The sequence below is a fragment of the Canis lupus genome, chromosome 19 (assembly GCF_048164855.1).
Source record: "Canis lupus baileyi chromosome 19, mCanLup2.hap1, whole genome shotgun sequence".
Taxonomy (NCBI): domain Eukaryota; kingdom Metazoa; phylum Chordata; class Mammalia; order Carnivora; family Canidae; genus Canis; species Canis lupus.
The window spans coordinates 57,804,697-57,826,907 of record NC_132856.1 but is presented as its reverse complement, the minus strand read 5'-3'; the positions used below and the strand labels follow the sequence as shown (position 1 = coordinate 57,826,907).

General features: G+C 65.3%; 1 protein-coding gene across 1 annotated transcript; it reads left to right on the top strand.

Annotated features, from left to right (window-relative positions):
* Positions 1 to 259: 259 nt before the first annotated feature.
* GNA11 (G protein subunit alpha 11) lies at positions 260 to 22,078 on the top strand. The gene is made up of 7 exons (XM_072787903.1): positions 260 to 435; positions 10,893 to 11,077; positions 13,715 to 13,869; positions 14,402 to 14,530; positions 17,843 to 17,972; positions 18,104 to 18,257; positions 19,432 to 22,078. The coding sequence occupies exons 1-7, from the start codon at positions 300 to 302 to the stop codon at positions 19,620 to 19,622; spliced, it is 1,080 nt and encodes a 359-aa protein (XP_072644004.1). The 5' UTR covers positions 260 to 299; the 3' UTR covers positions 19,623 to 22,078.
* Positions 22,079 to 22,211: the final 133 nt, after the last annotated feature.

The following is a 22,211-nucleotide window of genomic DNA, read 5'->3' as shown; positions in this document are numbered from 1 at the left end:
GCGCGGTCCCGGCGCGGGTTAGGTTGCGCACCGCTGTCGCTTGGTCGCGGCGGCTGCGGTTGGCGGCGGCGGCGGCGGCGGCGGCGGCGCGGGCGCAGGGCGGCTGGGCGGGAGTGCGCGGCCGAGCGGGGACCGGCGCTCGCAGGCGGCCGAGGCGCACCGGCCGGCCCCGGGGGGCCGAACGCCGAGGGCCAGGCGGGCGCGGCCGGGGCGGCTCCGGGGCCAGGGCCAGGGCCGGGCAGGGGGGCGGCGGCGGCGGCGGCGGCGGGGGCGGCCGGCGGGCGGCCGGGGCCGGGACGATGACTCTGGAGTCCATGATGGCGTGCTGCCTCAGCGATGAGGTGAAGGAGTCCAAGCGGATCAACGCCGAGATCGAGAAGCAGCTGCGGCGGGACAAGCGCGACGCCCGGCGCGAGCTCAAGCTGCTGCTGCTCGGTGAGTGCGGCCGGGCCCGCCGGGCCTCCGTGCCCGCCCCGCGCCCCCGCCGGTGCCGTCCGGGTCGGCGCTGCCCGCGCGCGGCTTCCGGGGTCTCGGCGGCCGCCCCTGCGGGTGCTCGGGCCTGGCGGGGGGCGCCCCTGCACCCTCCTCGGCCGCGGAGCCCCTGCCCCCCGGCCCCGCGCTGCCGCCCGGACGCCCCTCGCTGCCCGCATCTGTCGAGGGCCGGCCCTCCGTGCCCCTCACCTCCCGGGTCTTGTCTTGGGCCTTCCCAGCTCCGGCAGGTGGAGCCCCGTCCCTCCTACGTGCAGGGTCTGTGCCCCCCTCCGCCACCCGGTTCCCTCCGGGATGGGGTGCACGCCCGCGGGCGGAGACAGCCTTTTCCTGCCCTCAGGGTTTCTGTTTTAGGCGCAGGCCAGGGTGGAGGCCCTGCAGGAGCGTTCGCAGGTCCTCCCGGCTCGGCTCCGCTCGGCTCAGCTCAGCTCAGCTCAGCTCACCCCCCTCCGCCAATTCTCTCCTCTTGCCTCCGCGGGGGAGCCGCGTCCTGGAGAAGATAATGTCCGCGTCCGTCCGGGTCTCCATCTCCCCCAGGGCACACCTGTTGTAAGGAGCCGGGCTGCCCAGCTGTTGGCAAAGTGCTGTCACCCAGGGGAGGCCTGTTGAAGGACTCCGCCGCCAAAGGCAGGAAGGTCGTTTACAAAACAGAAACCCTTGCCCTGCCCGGCTCCTGGGCTCTGCTTCATTCCCGCACTGCAGGGGAGGTTGGAACGCCTTCCGCGGAGGCAGCTTGGATGGGCCCAGGGCGGGCGGAGGCGCTGTCACGGAGGGGCGCGCTCCAAGGGCGGCGGACGGTTTAGGGGAGCCGGGTCTGCAGGTGCAGGAGCCCCGTCGGTGGCCCCGGGGGAGGCCCCAGGTCTTGGTGGGCATGCATTGCTTCTCCTGCCTGCAGTGGCCCTACGGGGCCCTGTTTGTTTTACTAACACGTTTTGGTTTGTTGAAGACAGTATCAAATAGGCCAACTTTGCAGAAAAGACAGGCAGGGAGCGACCTTTGCGCTTGGGGGAGACTTGCAGTGGGTTCTGAGGGGCGTCTGGGGGGGCAGCGCGGCACTGGCTGGTTTTGCAGTGTGCCGCAGACTTTATAACGGGAGGGGGACTTTAGAAGTTATTGTCACGTTAACGACGTTGCTGGCCGGCCTTTGCCTGGGGGCTGCGTGACCCCTCAGGGGCCCCCGCCACCCATCCTGAACACCCAAGGTTTGGATTGACGATGGGGTTCAAGGAGGCAGGGCAGCAGCTGAGGTTCTGCAGCCTTGGTGTGCGTCTGCAGTCTCCCTGGGTTGGGAGACCCAGCAGGGCCACCTGCTGAATGTGTCTGGTGCCTGCCTGTGGGCGAGGGTGTCGGCAGCAGGAGTACCTGTCTGCAGTCCCACACCGTCACCGCCCTGTGTGACCCTAGAGAGGCACCCGGCCCCCCGCCTGCCCCACGGGGCATCATGCACCTGTTTCAGGGGGTCGTTAAGTTCTCAGTATGGGGGGGCAGATAGGAAAACGAGGAAGGAGTGAGCTCGCAGGTCCAAAGTGAAGGTCTGGTGGGAGGACAGCTGTCCCTGCTCGGTGGGGGTGCAGGGCACATGCTGGGTTAGGCTGAGGAGCATCCCTGGCCCGACCCACTCGATGCCAGGAGCGCCCCCAGTCATGACCGCCATGGACGGCCACAGATACTGCCTGGTGTGCCCTGGAGGCAGAATCGGCCCATTATCGGCCGTTGGGGACCTGCCCCCGCCCAGTGCCCCGGGCAGTACACGGCAGCGGCGGCGGGTGCACGGGTAGAGCTGGGGTGTAGTCAGCATGAGTGGCCTTGTCCACTGTTCCACGACTGCCTACGAAGCGGGTGTTCTCGTGTGTGCGGCGGAGAGCCCTGTGTGTGCACCCGGTCCCCGACGTGCGCGTGGACGTGGGGAGCGCCGGCCTCCGGCCCCGTGGGCACTGTTGCTCCAGGCCGTGTTCTCATTAACGTCTTGTCTGCTGGGGCACGGGGTAGAGGGCACGGCTGTGTGGCCCACGCTTCCTGCCAGTCCCGGGCTCTGCCGTCCCGAGGACGCGCTATGGTTCTCCCGTTTGCTGGAACAGAACCCCGAGGTCAGGGGGCTGCAGACCCAGTTCGGAGCTCTTGGGGCGGGGGTCCCAGGCAGGTCCCGCTGGCCTCTGCCTCCCATGACCTTCTGGACAAGTCCTTTGCTGTCGTGTGCCTGTCACTTGGTAGAAAACCATGGAGGAGGCCCCTTGTCTATTCCTCAGGGCAGGTTTCCTGTTTGAAAGTCCAGGTCTTTCCTGGGAACCCTGCTTGCTGGAGGTGCAGCGTGCTGGCCTGGCCGGGCCCGCGCGGCTCTGGGATTCTAAATAAAGCAGGGCGGTCAGTTCCACAGGCTTCCTGTCGGCTGTGCCGGCCCCCAAAGGGCAGTGAAAAGGCCCGGAATCTGGCCTGGGGTGTGGTGGCCCTGGTGGGAAGGGCGCGCCTCCCAGTGCTTTGAGGTGAAGAGTGGAGCGTGGCCACTGGCTCCTGGCAGAGTCGTCACGCTGCGTCCCCTGCAGCCCAGGACAGCGGGAGCACCTGTGGGTGGGCTCTCGTGCGCCCCTGGGTTACCCCTGACCCACCCCAGGAGGTGCCTTATGCCCCTTAAATTTCCTTTTGCTGAAAGGGTCTGCTTTCTCTGGGCGCGGCCCTTGGGCGAGCTGCGGGAGCCCAGAACTGCTCTGAGCCCTCCCTCTCCCTGTTTCCCTGCGCATAGCGGGAGGACCCAGTGCCTGGACGAGGCTCTGTCTCCCCCTAACCGTGGGGCCCTGGAGCGTGGCCGCCAGGTGTCCCCGTGCCGGGGCTGGGGCTGGGGCTGGGCCCGGGCCCGCCTCTGAACGCCCATCCGCACAGATGATGGCAGAGCGTCCAGGCTCTGCTCCCTCCCTGCTGGTCGGCTGGTCGCTGCGGTGGGACGTGAGGAAGTGTTCTGCCTTAGATATTTAACCACAAAAGGTTTCACTTTCATATTTTTGTGGTGGAGCCCTGCTCCGTGCAGCCCCGGGAGCACGGCCACAGGCATCGCTGCCTGTGGCACCGGGTGTGGAGTGGCGGAGTGGCGTGCAGCGAAGCCAGACGGAGCTCAAACGAGAACTCGGGGCGGGGGCGGGGGTGTTTGTCCCTCTGCGTCCCAGATGGCGCTGGGTGCAAAGTTCAGCCCGGGTGGGCGGGGTGGACGGAGCTGGACGCAGTCAGGAGGAGCGGTCCCATCTCTGGTGCCCTGCCGGGTGCTGCTGTCTGGGCCGGCAGTGCGGGCCTGTTACCTGAGGACAGCCGGCTCAGTGGCTGGCTCGCCTGGGGTCCCCCGGACCCCCTGACAGCAGGGGAGATGAGGGGCGCTACCCGGGCTCACCTGGGGGCCCATGGAACTGGGATCCCAGGCCTCAGGCGTGCCAGTTTGGGCAGTGTGTGCCACCACTCACAGGTGTCCCCAGTTCCCGGGGCCCCGAGCCTCTCTGTCTTCCTGGGTGCCCACTGTATCTGTCCTCTGCCCGCCATCAGGGCAGTCATCCTGGTCCCGCGTGTGGCCGCTCACCCGCCCTGCGGTCTCCTTGTTCCCCACCTTTGGGTCCCCACCACCCTGGCCCATGAGGCAGAGCTGCCAGCCTCAGAAATGAGAATGTTGCCACCACGCATGTTGCCCTCTGCTCTGTGAGTGGACGGGGACTCCAGGGGACAGCTCACGGTTGCCTTTCTCGTGAGGCCCTCCTGCCAGTGGGCATGGGGGCCTTGCTCTGAGGGCTCCCCGTGGAGCTGATGCTCGTTTTGGGGTGAGGCCGTGTCTCCCATCCTCACATCCTCGTCCAACCAGTGGGATGGGGCCCTGGGGCCCAAAACACTTTGTAGGATTAAGCGTGAGGATGCCATGAAGGCCCTTGGCACACGGCGGGCACTCAGCAGGCAGAGGAGCTGTTTTGTCTCGTCACTTACTTTCCCTCCTGGATGCTTTGCACAAAGTCGGGTGTGAACGCAGCTGCGACAGCCCTGGGGGGTGCACGTCCCCACCAGGACTGAGCTGGAAAGTGCTGGAGTGGGGTTTCTGTCCCTGTCTGACCTCCCCGAGTCTGGGTTTTCTCTTCTGTGAAGTGGAAATAATCACGGAGGTCTCCTAGGATGATCGTGAGGGTCAGGTGGGGGGGGCGATGTGAAGCGGGGGTCGGGGGGCACCACCAGCATTGTCTGTATCCGACCACACCGGCCGCCCCGTCGGCGGGTCCCCGTGCCCCTGGCTCACAGGCACGGCTCTCCGGAGCTTGGACCTCAGAGGTGGGGGAGCCTCGCTCGCGCCCCGTCACCTTCCCTGCCAGCAGCTGGTGGTGCTGGGTGCACGGGGCGCAGCGTAAACACCCTGGAGGAGGGTCCGGCGGGAACTGCCCTCTTCCCGCCCTCGTGCTGGCTGGCCCGGGGCCGGGGCTCCGTGGGGGGGGCGGGGGGGGGCTTGGGCTGCTCCCGAGGCCCTTGGGGCAGGAGTGTCCGCGGAGGCACCTGGGGCCCCTGAGGCCCTGGCGGCCTCTGTCCACTCATCCGCGCCTCCGTGGAGGACGGGTCAGTGAGCTGCCCGGGCGGGACCGGGCTCACGGCGTCCTGACTATCAGGGTGCCCCGGGAGGGCCTACGGTGAGACTCAGCACGCTGGGGACAGCAGTGTGACTGAAGGATACCCCCTTAGTCCCCAGGGACGGCCAGTCCCGCCTTTGGGCCTCAGGTGACTGGGCGTTGTGGCGCAGCGGCGGGTGGTCCGTGCCTGCCCCTCGGGGGCCCGCTGACCGCTCGGGCATCGGGCTTGCCTCCCTTGGCAGCGCGGGAGCGCCCGCCGAAGCCGTGGAGCCCCCAACCCTCTGTGCTCTCTGACACCTCCCCAGAGGCTGTGGTGATAGTTGTCACCGAATGAATGAGTGAGTAGGGGTGTGTGGTGCCATTTTACATTTTCTCCATCCCGGGGGCGAGGTCATTGTCCATCTTCGATTTCAGACGTGTCCACACATGCGAGGTCCCTGTTGGGTTTCCAGGAGTCCCGGGCCCGGGGGGTGCTGGGGGTTCCTGGCTTCACTGCCGTCACCCCCGGTCATGGGCAGCCCGCCTGCCTGCTCCTGGCGCCCAGGACTCAGTGGCCGACCTGGAGTCCTGGGGCCACGAGACAAGCCCCATCCTTCCTGCCCTGGAGCCCCTTCCCCCCGCACCCCTCCTGGATCTCAGCCCCCAGGGAGGGCGGAACAGCAGGTCGTCCTCCCACTCGGGCTTCTGCTTTCCCCCTCTTCCGAGGCTCAGCTGGACATAGGGTGGACTCAGCCCTCCTGCTGGTGACATGAGAGAACACGCCCAGAGGGAGCCTGCCTCATCTGACCCCGTGGGGCTGCTCCCCCGGGGCTCCCCGCTCTTGGAGTAACAAGCAGTAGAGCCCCCTGCCCAGCCTGGGGATGGGAGGACCATGGGGGCTGCTTGACGGGGCCAGCATGTTGGGTCGGAGCCCAGTTCATCCTGTTCATTCATAAAAGCCTCGTGTGGTGCCTTCTGTGAGCGGCCTGTGCGGGGGCGGGGGCTGGGGGCTGGGGGCTGAGCCCCGCGCAGCGTGCACGCACGGGGAAGAGCAGACCCCACGGAACAAGGGAGGAATGAGTAGGGCACTGCCTGGAAGCCAGGAAATTGAGTCTCTCTGAAGGAAGCTCCAGTTGTGCTGGGGTGGCTCCTTGAGAGGACGAGCAGTGGGCCGGCCAGGGGACCCCCGGACGTGGACCTGAGGCCTCCCACGGCTGGGACCTGAAGTCGCTCGCTTCCCGCTGGGGAGGTGGTGTGATTTCATTACTCACCGCAGGGACCCTCCTGCCAGCCTTCTCTCCACGCCCCCCGGCCCCGACCCCCACCCCGTGTCCCCCAGGCCTCTGCGTGCCATGCACTGGGTTTTCCCGCTGGGCATGGTCCCCTGGGCCCTGTCGGGCTGCTGCGCGTCTGCCAGGGGTTCTTCCCAGTGCTGAGGAGCGCTCCGCACCGTGGCCCGGCCACTGCTGTCAGCGTCTGCCTGCGCCCGAGGGACATCTGGGGGAAGCTGCCCTGGAAGTCACCTGTGGGCGTTGGAGGGGACGTTGGTCTTCGCTCCGGCAGGCAACTGAGCTCCTGGGGCCAGGGCAGCTGCACCTGCATGGCTGGCAGGTGCTGGGGCGGCTCTGTGGGTGCAGCGAGGCAGGCCTCCTGCTCTCCCGGTGGCAGCCGTCAAAGGCTTTGCAGCCAAGGCCTGTGAGACCAGCCCCCTTTAGGGGGAGCGTGGCTGAGGGTTGAGGCCGCGCTGGAGGCTGGAGACCGGGCCCAGGGCCTGAGCGGGTCGGCAGGAGAGGGCCCGTGGGAGGCTGAGGACCAGCCAACAGGTCCAGGCGGGCCTTGCCCCCAAGGCACTTCTGGGCAGGTGCACATCGGGTCAAGTGTGTAGCGCTTCCCGGGGCCAGGGATTGTGTCACGGGCCCGAGTCCCAGCTCCCGGGCGACAGACATGGCAGCGGCTCAGCTGGCCCAGGAAGGGCATCTGGAAAACTAACCTGGGTTGCTCTGGCCAGCTCGGCCTTGCCCCGAGCCTGGTCCCCCTGCCTGCCTCCCCCCGGGCGCTGTGGTGGCCCGGCGCCTCCTGGGCAGTGGGCCTGGCGTGTGCCAGGGCAGAGGGCCCGTGACGTCTCTGCACCTGGCCCCCGGGCTTCCCGCTCTCGACGTTGGCCCAGTGCAGACACCACGGGAGACACGCGTACTTTGCTCCGACAGCCTCACCTCCCTGCACCCGCCGCCTCCACACCTGCCTTTCTCTGTCCTTCCTGGCAAAGTGCTGGTGGCCCTGGGAGGGGAGGCCACTGATCGCCCCATTTCCCAGGCACACCAGACAGCGGGCCATGTGGTTCCTTTTTGCTACTCCTCCTTGGCTTTATTGATTTTTTTAATCATTTGAGAGAGAGAGAGAGACAGAGACTATAAGCAGGGGAAACGGCAGAGGCTGGGGGGGGTATGCAGACCCCTTGCAGAGCAGGGAGCCCGATGCAGGACTTGATCCCAGGACCCTGGGGTCACGACCTGAGCTGAAGGCAGACACTTCACTGACTGATCCCCCCGGGGGCCCTTGTTAACACATGATTGATGTTGATAGTGTGTAAGTTTTTTTTTTTTTTTTTTTTTTAAGATTTTATTTATTTACTCATGAGAGACACAGAGAGAGGCAGAGACACAGGCAGAGGGAGAAGCAGGCTCCATGCAGGGAGCCTGACGTGGGACTCGATCCCAGGACCCCGGGGTCATGGCCTGGGCTGAAGGCGGCGCCAAACCGCTGAGCCACCAGGGCTGCCCGATGGTGTGTAAGGTCAAGGGGGTCCAGCCTGATGATCTGATCACCGATGTGCATGAAGCGATGGGCGCAGTTAGGTTAGTTAGCACGTCCATCACCACATTACGGTGCCTCGTTGTGCGGGTTTTGCTTCTTCTGGAGCTCAGCCCGGGCTGCGGTCTTGGCTGTGGCTCCTCGGCTGTGAGGGGGCATTAGTGGGGTTTGGTAGGGACCCAAGGGACCTCGGCCATGCCCTGGGTTCAGGACTCCCTGACATCTCCAGGGGCTGAACCCACATTTTAGGCTTTGGTTTTAGGGGAATGCCCTGAGCCATGGCCCAGCGTCTTGCCAAACGTGAGGCTGCTCCCTGGCCCAGCCTCAAGGGGTCCCCTCACAGACATGCCCCCCATCCCCTCCTGGGCCTCGCGGCCGTGTGTCATGCTGATGTCTGCACGGCCTCTGGAGAGCTCCGGGGGACCAGGGTTCGGGGGGCCGGGTCTCTTTTGCCTTCATTATTTTTTTTAAAGATTTATTTATCTTAGGGGGAGAGTGTGCACACATGATGGGGACAGGGAGGGGCAGGGGGAGACGGAGAGAGAATCTCAAGCTGATGGCACGCTGAGCTCAGAGCCCGGCGCGGGGCTCGATCCCTCCAGCTGAAGCCAAGAGTGACCGGCCGCGCTACCCAGCTGCCTTGAGTTCGTTTTTAAAAAGCTGGCATGGGGCGGGTCCCTTTCTGCCCTGGCATGATTTTCACTGGGTCCACCCCCAGAGAGTGCCTCCGCCTGGTGTCAGCAGCACCGAGGGGCTGACCCTGGTCAGGGGAAACCACATCAGAAATTGCGGTGAGGGAGCAGCGTGGATCCCGCCGGGCTGCGTGGGCTCGTGTACACGGCCTCGCACACTCTCCTGGCCCCGGAGCTCTCCGGGTGTCGGTCGCAGGGAGCAGGTGGCCTCTTGTCACGTTTGTGGCAGAGGGGAGTTGTTTGAAATTGGAAGGACGGGGGCCGGCGTGAAGGTAACCGCCTTCCTTGAAGATGGACCCACAGTTGTTTTATTCATCCGGAAGGATCTGCGGCAGTTGGCAAAAGTACCAGAAGGGTGCTGCAGCCAAGGCCCCTGCTTCGTGACGTGGGGTTGTGGCTCGGGTCTCCTCGAGTGTGGTCAGCCCCTCGGATGCGGCTGAGGGCCTCCGGACTGCGGGACAGCGTGGACACGTCTCGAGGCCCCGGTCCATCGAGGAGGCCAGCCGTAAACCCCGGCAGGGAGGCTCCCCACTCGGGCTGCAGTCGTGGCTCCGAGCGTGGGAAGGGTGCCCGCCTGTGGGGCGCTGGAGCTTTCTGGAGCACAGGCCACGTTGCGGGTGTGAGTGGGCGGCATCTGCCTGGGGACGCCGCTCAGCCAGTGCATGGACTTGGGGGGACCCGGTGGTGGAGCCGCAGGGGCAGGGCTGGGGGTTCTGGGCCCCGGGAGGAGGCTCCGGGGCTTCAGTCTGGGGGGGCACCAGGTGGCCGCTGGGGGCAGTGCACTCTTACACTTGGAGGCTCTCTCGCCGTGTAGTGACGTCGCCCCACGATGTGGCCTCATGCGACAGGCTGTCACCCCGCGGGGTCAGGAGTCTGGCCGTGCAGCTCGGGGTCCTCGCGAGGCTGCGGAGCACATGTCAGCCGAGGCTGGAGGAGCCCGTTCCTGCCTCGGCCTCTCCCCAGCGCTCTTGAGTGTCCTCCCGGCATGGCGGTGTCCCCTGCCGTCCCCCTCCGCCAGTGCGGAGCGACCCGCTGTGCCCCTCATGACCTGGTCTCAGAGGTGACACCCCATCCTCTGCCCTACTCTTGGCTGGAGGCGAGTGGCCGAGTCCAGCCTGTGCTCCTGGGAGGGGATGGTCTCCAGCCTTTGCGGGGTGAGGCGAGGTTTGCGGGCATCCCCTCCCCAGCTGCTGGCCGTGTGTGGGGGCTGAGCCAGCGGAGGAGGCAGGCCCGCTGCTTGGCCCCTGCGCCGGGCAGGAGAGGCTGTCGCCCGAGGGGACCCGGGGCCGCATCGGGCCGAGCGGGCTGGAGTGGGGATGAGGGCGCAGCGGCCCCGTGGCCCTGTCTGGATGGCCTTCCAGGTGACTCTCTGATCCTTTGGATCCCTCGAGGCTGAGGTGGGGGTCAGCATGCTGCCCTGGGAGAGCCCGCTGAGCCCCGCATCCCCTCAGCGCTTGCGGAGGGGAAGGGAGACGCGTAGGTGTCATGTCATGTGCGCCAGGGCAGTGGGCCGGGGTGACGGCAGTGGACGCCTGGGCTGAGGGGGACCTGGGGGCCGTCTGCGTGGGCGTGGGCCACGGGGCTTGGACTGGTCCAGGTGCTGCGGTCACTTTGGCTGAGTGTGGAGTGCTCAGCAGGTGGCGTGATGCTGAGTGGGGGTTTACGAGTTCACTGCTACTGGGGAAGGAGCTTTTGGGGATCATTGTGGGGACAGATTCCGTCCTCAGACCACTCTGGCCGCCGTTCAGAAACCAAACCCTTGCCCCAGAGGACGATTGGGCCTGGCGGGTCCCCCAGGAGAGGAGTGTGGTTTGGGGGTTCACAGAGACGTCAAGTTAGGTTTGGTGTCCCCAGTGGGCGTGGGAAGGTCCTACGGGGCTGGTGCCGTGTGTGGGGTGCGCCGTGTGGGGCCTAGAGGAGCTGTAGGTGGTCCGCCTGAGTGGTCACAGAGGCAGCGGCACCCGGCGGAGGCTCACGGTCTGGGCCTCTCGCCAGCCTCGGGGCTACTTGGTGCGCGTAGGGGCCGCTCACCTGCTGTGTGACTAGACAGGATGCTCAGGGTTCCCGCCTGCTTCAGGCTTGGTGCCAGGTGCCCTGCAGACCCCACAGCTCCCCACGCTGAGCCTCAGTTTCCCATCCTGTAGAGGGTCGTATGCCTGGGCGCATGACCCAGGTAACACAGGGGACGCCCCTCGCAGAGTGGCCGCCCGCTGGCCAGCTGTGTCCCACACCCTGTCTGACGGCTGAGTTCTTGGGCTCTGACCCCTCCCACCCACCCCATGACCCTCGGCGTTGGGGCCACAGGCCTGGGCCCCGCCTTGTGCTCACGCGCCCTGCTCTGCAGGTACTGGCGAGAGCGGCAAGAGCACGTTCATCAAGCAGATGCGGATCATCCATGGTGCGGGCTACTCGGAGGAGGACAAGCGGGGCTTCACCAAGCTCGTGTACCAGAACATCTTCACCGCCATGCAGGCCATGATCCGCGCCATGGAGACGCTAAAGATCCTGTACAAGTACGAGCAGAACAAGGTGAGGCCTGGGTGCCGTCGGGGGGCGGCTGCCGTGGCAGCAGGTGCAGGGGACGCAGCATGGCCTGGCTCCCCTCCCTGTCAGGTCAGGACCCGCCACCTCCAGCCCCTGCACCCTGGTGTGTCCTGCCATGCCTCAGCCCTCCCGCGGGGTGGCCCCCAGCGCCCCCAGCACCCTGTCCTATGGCGGAAGCTGGCCCAGGGTGCGCAGTGCGAGCTCTCGGCCCTCGGTCGGCCCAGCATCCCGCAGGCCCCGCAGGCCCCGCACACACCGCATCCGATGCTCTGGGGGAGCCCGGGGGTGGGGCGCTTCCCTTCCTTTTTCTTTAGTGATGGCTTATTGAGACCAAATTCACTCGCCGGGCAGGTCTCCCCTTAAAGCGTGCAGTTCAGTGCTTTCTGACACACGCAGCTGTGCAGCCACCACCAGTGTTTAGTCTGGGGACATTCTCATCACTTAAAAGGCAACCCCGTCCCCTCAGCCGTCACCCCCCCACACACACATCCCGGTCCCCCGAGCTCCCTCCCCGTCCATGCAGCAGCCCGTCCTGGATGTGTCACACACGTGGACTCACACCCCATGGGGCCTCTTGTGTCTGGTTCCCTCCCTGAGCGTCATGGGCTCAGGGTCCATCCCTAGGGTGGCGAGTGGGCGCCTCGCCCTTGTTTGCAGCTGGGGGATGTGCCCATGGTTGAGGGACACAATGTGTGTCCACTCATCTACTGATGGCCACCTGGGGTGTTTCCAGTGTTTGGTGCATGTGAGTCATGCTGCTGTAACCTTCATGAGCAGGTTCTGTGTGCACCTGTTGTCACTCTCCAGGCTGTGTTCCCAGGTGACCGGGGGGTGGAGGGGGTCACAGGGTGGCTTGAGGTCTGCCCTTGGAAGGAACTGCTGGCTCACCCTTGCTGCAGCAGCCCCCACCCATGCACCAGTGGGCTCTCAATGATGGCCTCCCTTGGCTTTCCTTTTGTAGAAGTATTGGGGGTTCTTATTGAACCCCGGAAGTTTGCCCTGGGCTAGCACAAGGCACAGGAGTCCATGTTTATGCAGTGTGGTTTAAGTGCATCCGGTTGCTCTGAGGCTTAACAAGGTCAGTCGGCCAGATGCTGCTGCGTCTGCGATTGGCACCTGCCCCCCTTTACCCCGGTTCTCAGATGATCAGGGACCCCAGCATGGCCCGGCCTTGGGTCGGGGGCCTGCTGGAGCCCCTTGTCCTCTGAGTCTGGGTTTGTACGGTCTGCTCCACGGAGGCCCTCCCCAGCATCCAGCCCACGTGGTCTAGCTGGGCCGGCGTTTGGACCATCGATGTCCGTCAGCACCTAGAACAACGGTCGCCAACTGTGCCCGCTTTTGTAAATAGAGTTTTATTGGTACGTGTTGCGCCTACCCACGTATCGTCCTTGCTACAGCGGCAGGGATGGGCCGCAACCCTGGAAATACTACAGTCTGGGCTTTTGTAGAAGCAGCTCACGGATCCGTGATCCTCACGCATCGGCAGTGGGGTTTTCCGGGGCTGCTGTCTGCTTCTCTAGGGCAGACGGAGGGGAAGACAAAGGGGCCGCCGAGGGCTGCAGGCCACGGCTGTGGGGGGAGGAGAGCACCACTCGGAGGCGGCTCCCCAGCCCACGAGGAGCCTGCTGGCTCTCAGAGCCCAGAGTAGGGCTCCCTCGGTCCCCATTTAGGCTTCTGTGGGTGTGTCCTCCCCAGTCCCTCAGCTGGTGGCTGGTGCGGGCACACAGAGCGGCTGGAGGAGAAATGCAGAGGCTCCAGAGTCGTGTGCCCCGTGTGTGTGTGTGTGTGTGTGTGTGTGTGTGTGTCTGGAGCATCGCCCAGGGCCTGGTTCCCGAGGAGCCAGCGGGTCTCCAGGCCCCGTGGGTCACGGGGTCTCAGGGGCTCCATCACGCTGCTGGTGACAGTTCACCTGCAGCCCCTCCCGCCCCCTCCCCTGGGGGCTGCCTCTGGCTGGTGTCCTGCCCCCCCTGCCCACTCTCCCTCAGAGATCACTGGGGTTTTAGGAGCCCTGTGCCGGGAAGGGGGTGCAGACCACGCAGGCTTCTGAGGTGACGCCCTCGCCTCGTCGGTGAGATGGGGACGGGGAGCATCTGGCCGGGGTGTGTGTTCCATTGCTCTGTGTGTTCTCTTCTGGGTCTAGCCCTGGGCCCCTTTTTAAATTTTTTAAAAAAAATTTATTCATGAGAGCTACAGAAAGAGGGGCAGAGACACAGGCAGAGGGAGAAGCTGGCTCCTTGCCGGGAGCCCGATGCGGGACTCCATCCGGGTCTCCAGGATCGCGCCCTGGGCTGAAGGCACCGCTAAATGCTGAGCCCCCCGGGGCTGCCCCCTGGGCCATTTTTTAAAGAGCCTGCTGCTCGTTTTTGCTTCCGGTCCCACCTCCTGGCCCCCCAGAGCAGCACCCCAACACTGGGGCCCATTGCACCGGGCAGGGCCTAGCCCCGGAGCTGCCCGATTCTCAGGCTTTGCTCGGGGGACCCCGCCCCGAGGGACGGCCACTGTTGCTCACTGGGCTCCTTCTTGACTTGAGCTCGTGCCTGACGGGGTCAGTGGTCCCCACCCCATCAGGCACCCCGGGGGCCCAGCCCCTGACGAGCCCATGTTCTCCCTGCCCGGCTCCAGGCCAACGCGCTCCTCATCCGCGAGGTAGATGTGGAGAAGGTGACGACCTTCGAGCACCGGTATGTCCACGCCATCAAGACCCTGTGGGACGACCCTGGCATTCAGGAGTGCTACGACCGGAGGCGGGAATATCAGCTCTCGGACTCCGCTAAGTAGTGAGTAGGGCGCCTGCCCCTCGGGCCCCAGCCAGGCTGCATGGGGCTGTCACACGGGGGCTGTGGCGCGGGGGCTCTCGGGCGCACAGGCCGATGCTGGCTCGCTGCTCGGGACAGATGGCCGGAGTGGCGGGAGATGCTCACGGCAGGCGCCTGGCCGGGCCGGAGGGCCGTGGAGCACCTGCCGTGGACTCTGCCCCTGCGCTAAAATGAGACGGTTCGTTTGGGGCCTGGCCAGTCCCCTTCCTCCTGCCGCAGCAGGTGTTCTGGGGCAGCTCTAGGAGCGAGGCCCCCAGCGCCGACCTGACATCTGTCCTGTGGCTCCCTGTGCCCTGAGAGCCCGGTCAGGGGCGAGGAGGCCTCTGTCCCATCTCAGGTCCGCCTCGTCCCGAGTCTTTGGAGCCGCTGTGCCCCTGTTGCTGACGCACGGTGCCAGGCCTGTTCTGGCTGCATAGGGGGACCGTGGTGGCCGGGCTGTCCCCTCCCCGCCTTGCATGCTGACCTGAGCAGCCCTGTCCCTGCTGTATTGCAGCTACCTGGCCGACGTGGACCGCATCGCCACCTCGGGCTACCTGCCCACCCAGCAGGATGTGCTGCGGGTCCGAGTGCCCACCACTGGCATCATCGAGTACCCTTTCGACCTGGAGAACATCATCTTCAGGTACCTGTGCCCTGGCGCCCCGGGGGCGGCTCCATGCGCTGTAGTGGGGGCCGTTCACACCCCAGCACCTTTGCACCTGCTGTGAGGACAGCAGTGGTTCACCCGGTCCCAGTCTTTGCTCTCGGGAAGCTTCCAACCCAGGATGGGAGAAGGCTTATAAATAACTGCCACCGAGTTTCGGGGTGAGCCACGTCCCAGTAGTGGTACGGGCGGTGATGGAGCTGGCCTGGCGGGGAGGGCCTCCTCGGGGGGCCTCTGTGACAGGGCCGTGGAGGAGGGAGGGTGCCCGTGTAGATGGGGTAGGTGGTCTGGAGGTGCGGCCAGAGCTGGGTGGGCTGTGGGGCGGCGGAGAGGTCCTGACGGCCCTGGGGACCTGTGCCGAGAGCCGGGTGACAGATGGTTCCCGGGCTCCGGTGCTGGGGCCCGCGGTGGCTGGTGGCACGTTGGCAGAATGGGGGGGGTTCTCCCTGGGGGCCCAGTCCTCCCAGTTGTGCGGCCGGAGTAGATGTGGTGCCATCCTTGAGGAACGGCCCGCCGCTCCGCGAGGTCACGGTGTACCTAGAGCTGCCAAGCGGCAAGGGCGAGCGTGTGTCTCCTGGGGCTGCCGCGACAGAGGACCGCTCGTGGGCGCTTTCAAACCACGGGCCTGATTTCTCTCCCGGCTCCAGAGGCGGGCGGCCGAGGATCGCTGTGGGCAGGGCTGGGAGGAGGCGCTGTCCCCTGTGCCTCCGGGCTCCCGGGGGTCCTCGGCCATCCTGGGCATCCCTCGGCTTGTAGACGCGTCACCCCATCTCTGCCTCCGTGGTCACGTGGCCTGTCCCTCGTGTGTCCATGTCCAGACGTCCTCTCTTTGTAAGGACACTGGTGACGGGATAGGGCCATCCCGCTCTGGCATGGCCTCATCCTAACTGATGACATCTACAGCGACTCTGCTCCCGAGGCAGGTCACGTCTGCAGGTTCTGGATGCACTGAGCTTGGAAGACACTGCTCAGCCCAGCGCTCCGAGGGCCGGGCCGGGGGGTGGGGGGGCTGTCTGCCGCTGGGAGCCCCCCCGCGCCGTCCCCACCCTGTGGTGATGCCCTCCACTCCTCTTGCGTAGGCTCACGCTGGGGAAGGAGGTGATGCCACCCAGGGCGGGCGTCCCAAAGACCTAGTCAGCTGTGGCAGTTGTCACTGGCTGTGGCCTTCTGCTCCTCGGCCTCGGAGCGCCAGCTCTGAGGAGCACCCGAGGGGACCACTAGGTGTGCTTTGGGGTGCTCTTTGGCCCGAGACCTTTGGCAAGGGACCCCCCCGAGGAGAGAGCGGGGGCGCCGCCAGCCCTCCCCCCTCCCTGCCCTCTGCGCGCTCTCTCGCCCCCCAGGCTCTGTCCTCTGTCGGGAGCCCTCGGCGGCTGGTGGCCTCCACCCTGCGCAGTCTGATGGCACATTTTCCCCGTGAGGGTTCAAGGTGTTAGTTTTCTTTCTTTTTTAATGGGACCCCTGATGGGGCTGTAGCCTCTGGATTCCAGCGCCCCCCAGCCCCCTCTGCAGGGCGTCTCGTGGCCTCACCCTGACTGCGCCACAACCTCTCTCTGCCATGTCCTCTGCCTGGAAACCTGTCCCCACCTCCCCGGTGCCTCCTCCCCGGTCTGCACTCTGCTCTGTCGCGGGCCCCTGCCTGCCACTGCCGTTTCTCTGCCAGCCCACCCCTTCCTTAGCGGTGCCCCTCCGGGGCGGCTGTGCACCCATGGGGGCAGCCTGGGGCGCTGGCACTGAGCTTGTGGCCTGGCCCCTGACTGTCCCAATGTGTGACGAGACGGGCCCGGTTCCGGGGAACCTTGTGTGGAGACCCACTCCATACTGGGGAGGCCTCATGCTCCGGAAGGGCAGTGGCCCCAGGTCCCGTCGGCCCCGATGGCATTCCCCAGACGGGCCACAGCTGTCGCTCTGGGCCTAGCAGCCTCGCACGGGGCCCTTGGCCAGTCACCACCCTGCTGTCACCACCCTCCTGTCCCTTCAGTGTCATCCTGGCACGTCTCCCACCCACCTGTGCTTCCTGGAGTCTCCTCTGAAAGCTCCGCCAGGCGGCCCCATTTCTGTTGGCGGTGCCTAGGAATATCCTGAGTGTTAGTCCCCTGACCCTGCAGCCCCGGAGGGGCCCAGCCGCGGGACCCCTGCCCTCTCGGGGCCTAAGGGCCACTGTCCTTGCCTGCTCGTCATCCTTTTAAATGATGATATTTTTGTTCATCATAGAAAACTGAGGGAATTCACAGGTAGCCAGTGGCAAACCCCTGTGCTGAGTCCACCAGCTGCTCCCTTCCACCAGCTGCTCCCCTTCCACTGGCTACTCCTTTCCGCTGGCTGCTCCCTTCCATTGGCTGCTCCCCTTGCACCGGCTGCTCCTTTCTGCTGGCTGCTCCCCTTGCACCAGCTGCTCCCTTCCACCGGCTGCTCCCCTTCCACCGGCTGCTCCCCTTGCACCAGCTGCTCCCCTTCTACCGGCTGCTCCCTTCCACACTGCTGCTCCCCTCCACCAGCTGCTCCCCTCCACCAGCTGCTCCCCTCCACCAGCTGCTCCCTTTCCACCAGCTGCTCCCTTCCACCAGCTCCCTTCTACCCTTCTGCTCCCTTCCACTGGCTGTTCCCCTTCTACCAGCTGCTCTCCTTCTCTCCTTCCACCAGCTGCTCCCTTCTACTGGCTGCTCCCTTCTACCCTATTGCTCCCTTCCACCCCCCTGCTCCCTTCCACCCTGCTGCTCCCTTCCACCAGCTACCTCCTTGTGCCTGGGAGCCTGTTGTTAGTTCTGTTATGTTGCACGTGCTTCTTGTGTAGGACAGGAAACTGTGCTACTTGCTGTTGCTCCTGGCAACAGGGGAAGCGTGTCACTCTCCGAGCCGCCCCCTTGCAATGCCGAGGCGTGTCCACTGCGTGGATGTCCTCAATATATCTTGGTCTCCCTGTGGCAGATACCAAGGCAGTTTCCTGTGTTCCAGACAGCACTCTGGTGGGCATTTGTGCACGTTGCCCAAATGAGAGGGTGGGTCTCCAGATGTGAGATAGGAGGTCCAAGGATTGGTCTTAGGTCCCATGCTCCCTACAAGTGCTTGGGTTCTGGGACCCCCATAGTCGTGATGTCTCCTTCAGGGGCAGGTGCAGATGCAGCACCACCAGTGTGTGTATCGTGTTCTCCTGGCTCTGACCGATGTGAGGGACGGGCTCCCCTGGCTCCAATGAGTGTTGGGGGCCCTGGCAGGTCTCTGGCCCATGCTGGTGGAAGGGTTTTATCGGAGGGACCCTGGTGCTGAGCCCTATGGGGTTCCTGTTTCCTGTAGGATGGTGGATGTGGGAGGACAGAGGTCAGAGCGGAGGAAGTGGATCCACTGCTTTGAGAATGTGACGTCCATCATGTTCCTTGTAGCCCTAAGTGAATATGACCAAGTGCTGGTGGAGTCGGACAACGAGGTGAGGCACCTTTCTCTGTGTTCTTCCCACCCTGCACCTCTGGGTCCTCCTGATGCTGTGTGGGTTGGGGCCCTGGGGGGACCCCCCTTCCATCTTCCATCCTCCATCCTCCCACCTCCTTCTTCCCACAGAACCGCATGGAGGAGAGCAAAGCCCTCTTCCGGACCATCATCACCTACCCCTGGTTCCAGAACTCCTCGGTTATCCTCTTCCTCAACAAGAAAGACCTGCTGGAGGATAAGATTCTGCACTCCCACCTGGTGGACTACTTCCCCGAGTTCGATGGTGAGCCAGGATGGAGGGATGGGTGGGGAGGCTAGAGCAGAGAGTGGGGTCCCTGCCCCTCTGCACCCGTGTCCTGGTGGGGAGGGCCAGGCGCCTCCAGCACATCCCTCATGCTTCCTGGGCCTCCATGTCTTTGTGATTTGGCGGCTGGGGTGAGGAGGGCGTTTCACGCACCCCCTGATGGAGGCACACTTAGTGTAGGCCGGGGAGCTTCCTGGAGCGCTGATGGCTTCACGGTCCCCCAGCCTTTGACCAACGGAGAGGCCCTTGTGTCCCAAGGGGGGGTGTCCTCTCAGGGAGGGGATGCCTGGTGGTGTGTGCACAGCCCCAGGGGGGATGCACGGAGACACTGCCCCCCAGACCTGGCCCCCTGTTTGCCTACAGCCTGAGGGGGGAGGAGCGAGGCCCTGGGAATGAGTGGGTGAGCCGGGACCCTCTTCTGCTCCTCACTTAGCTTGAGCTCTACAGAAGGCTGAGCGCTGACCATCCTCACCTCCTTTCTGGCCCCCCTCCCATGTGAGCACCAGCCAGAGCTGCTGTCTCTCGGGACACAGGACCCTGGGGCAGTCTGGGCCTGGCCACTGCCTCCCTGGCAGCTCGGTGCCAGCTGGTAGAGGAGCATCGAGGACCTGGCTGAGGCCCCGGGAGACAGCAGCTGTGCCCATGTGTGGTGTGCACAGGGGAGCATAAGGCTGTGTGCACGTGCGTGTGGGCACCTGTGTACATTCAGTGGTGGTGTTTGGGGGGATGTGGTAACACAATGGGATGAGATGGGGCCGGGCAGGAAGGTCGGCGCAGTTTGGAGGTGGTGGGGGTGTCTGATGTGGGCTGCAACTGGCAGAGAGGCAGAGGGGCCACAAGGGGAACAGGGCCCAGAGTGGAGGCTGCCTGATGCCGGCCGAGCTGCCGCCTCGGGAGACCCCCAGCTCACCTCCAGGCCGGTGGTGTCAGCCTGGGGCTTGCTCGGGGGGCGGCAGGAGGAGCTGCCTCTGCTTGGCCGGCACCGGGCCCACCCTCAGTGGACGTCGTCTGCACCTGGCGAGTGTCAGTGTGTGCACGGCAGGTGTCTGTGCACACTGGGGGTGGGGGGGGGCGTGTGTCCATGCTCGGGGGTGCGCTTGCTCGGCAGGTGCAGGCCGGCCTTGCTCACCCGCCGCTGCCTCCGCCTCCCCAGGGCCGCAGCGGGACGCCCAGGCCGCCCGGGAGTTCATCCTGAAGATGTTTGTGGACCTGAACCCCGACAGCGACAAGATCATCTACTCGCACTTCACGTGCGCCACCGACACGGAGAACATCCGCTTCGTGTTCGCGGCCGTCAAGGACACCATCCTGCAGCTCAACCTGAAGGAGTACAACCTGGTCTGACCCGGCCGCCGCCGCCGCGCCCAGGAACAGGGACCGCCGCCGGGCGGGGGCCTGCCTCCGGTGCCGAGCCCGCCGCGGCTCTGCCCGCCCCACCCGCCCGGCTCTGCCCGCAGACGAGTTGATTTTGTTTTCATATTTTTAACAAATGGTTTTTATTTCACAGTTATCAGGGGACGTACGTCTTTCTTTCTATACACCTCGTGCACCTTCTCACCTGTGTCAGCGGCGAGGCCGCCTTTTCTTGGCCTTGACTTGTGGCTCGCTTTTTTCTATTAAAAAAAAAAAAAAGGAAAAAAAGAAAAAGAAGGAAAAGAAGGAAACAAGAGCAGCAGAGACGAGACACATGAGCGCACCGCGCCCCCACTGCAGGCCCCGGTGCCCGGGCCCGGCGGCCCCCCCGGCGCTCAGCGGGGACAGAGCCACCCGCCGGCCCCCTCCTGCGGCCCCCTCCTGCGCTCCTGGCCGAGGCTGGGGACTGTGACCTCTCCTCCCGCTCGCTCCCTAAGTTATTGATGTCCCGGACTCCAAGAAGTGGGGGTGGGTGGCGCCCCCCGCTGCCCGCCCTGGGAAGTGCCTAACCTTTTTTTTTTCTTTTTTTTTGGTGAGGAAACAAAACACAGTGTGTGGGCTCCCTGGGCCTGGGGGCTCCCCTGCCTCCCGCAGGCTGCTGCCCAGACACCCCCGAGGGGCCGAGGGTGCCTGCTACACCCGGGGAGCCACGAGCAGGGCCTCTGGGATTGGGAGTCGCTTTTAATTTGTTCTGTTTGGAAACCAATTTGAAAATTGTGGGAGTGGGGTGGGGACGTTTTCAGAATATTCTCAGGTGTGTCCCCGAGAGGCGGAGAGGGGAGTCGCCCGCTGTGGTGGTACCAGGCATGGCCCCAGGCGCAAGGCCTCACTCCCACTCCTATCCCTTCTGCCCCCAAACTCCCTGTTGTGTCCCCCCCTCCCCGCCCTGGGAGGTGAGCACGCAGCACGAAGCGCACTTTGCCCAGAGCCACGGAGGGCCGGCGGGAGCGGGCACCGCGTCCCCGGGTGGCTTCCAGGCCTGGCCACGGCCACGGCCGCGCACTGAGCCAGAGCCACGGGCCTTGCCTGGACCCCTCCTTCTGAGGGGCTGTGGGGGTGGGAACAAGCGGGGGCTGCTTATTGGGGGCAGTGGCGTTTTCATCCGATGTGGACTGAGCACTACAGTGTTTTTCTGTGGGTTTGTTTTGTTTTGTTTTGATTTGCACAACGTAGCGGGAATGAACTGCCAGTGATGCCTTGGACCCGCCCACCACATCTGGACGCTGCGTGGTCGCCGTCGGCCGCTGCGTGTTTGGGCCGGCAACACAGTGGAAACAAGTCGGGATCCACCCGGATGCCGGTCCCGTGTGTCCGGCCGCCTCCCTCCGCTCTCCTGACGCACAGGCCCTGCTGCTGAGGGGGGCCCGAGCCGGGAGGGGTTTTGTGGCCACCACAGGGAGCCTCTCTGGGGTGGGGCGGCTACATTCCTGGCCATCAGCCCTCTGTGGGGGCAGAATGATGGGGGGGGCAGCTTTCTGTGCCAGTTTCCCCTTGGGGTCTCTACCCAAAGGGCCCTTGTGCCAAGTGTCTACACGAGAGGGCATGTGCCGCAGCCTCCGGGCGCACCCTCCATGCCAGAGCAGATGGTGCTGCTGGCGGCGGGCCTGCCCAGGGAACTTGGGGTCCTCGCAGGTGGGCATCTCCATGTCTTTGGGCCTGGGGGGCGGTGACAGGAGCATGCGGGCCTGGGCGCCTGAAGTATTCTTTCCAGAGGGAGAAGTGTGCCAAGCACCTCACAGCCAAAGCCTGGCTGGAGCGCCACCGCCCCCCCAACATCTGGGACCCCAAGGGCCCCGGACCCGAGGGCGGGGACGGTGGTGTGCGCCCCAGGGGGCCCGAGACCCGTCCTGTGCCAGTGCCGGGAGCCTGGGGGGCCGGGGCCCCTCGCCCGTTGTGTGAGGTTGGTTTCTCTCGTCCTCCCTGGGGATCTCTGTCCCCCTCCCACTGTGTCAGGCCCCCAGCAGAGGCAGAGCCGCCGCCGGGGCCCCCGGCCCCCCAGAGGTCCCGAACCAGCGCCCGAGCGGCGGTGCGGGGGGCGCCGGCCTTGGCCTCCGCCTCGGCCTCTGGTGATACTTGTACATTACACAGTCCTGATTTCAGACGGTTGAAACCTTAACCTATTTTAAAGAAGAATATTATATAAAAATACTGTTTTTAAACCTTTTGTCATTTGAGATGCATGTATTGTTGTGCGCGCTGGGGGACAGGCGCCAGCTCGGCGCCCAGCTCCCGGGCCGAGGCCGCGGTTCGGCGGGCGGGCGGCAGGCTTCGCTCAGCGTGGCGGGGCCCTGACCCCTTAATCCAGAGGTAGCTGACGGAAGCGGACTTTTCATATCTTTCTCCTGAAATGAATTCTGTTTTAAATTGGAATAAATTTTGTTCCTAAACGCTGTGGCCCCCTCTGGCTTATTTCCTCCTGCTGGGCGCGGTGGGTGGGGGTGGGCGGTGCGGGGGCGCCCACCACCCGCGGGGCTCGCCCGGGGCCGCCCTGGGGTCTGAGTTGCCCCGGGGGGGCCCCCT

Excerpts from the sequence above, each read along its gene's own strand:
- GNA11 (XM_072787903.1), top strand. The coding sequence starts at position 300 with ATGACTCTGGAGTCCATGATGGCGTGCTGCCTCAGCGATGAGGTGAAG. Across the intron at positions 13,870-14,401 it reads CTCTCGGACTCCGCTAAGTA|CTACCTGGCCGACGTGGACC; the intron begins GTGAGTAGGGCG and ends GCTGTATTGCAG. Across the intron at positions 17,973-18,103 it reads TGGTGGAGTCGGACAACGAG|AACCGCATGGAGGAGAGCAA; the intron begins GTGAGGCACCTT and ends TTCTTCCCACAG.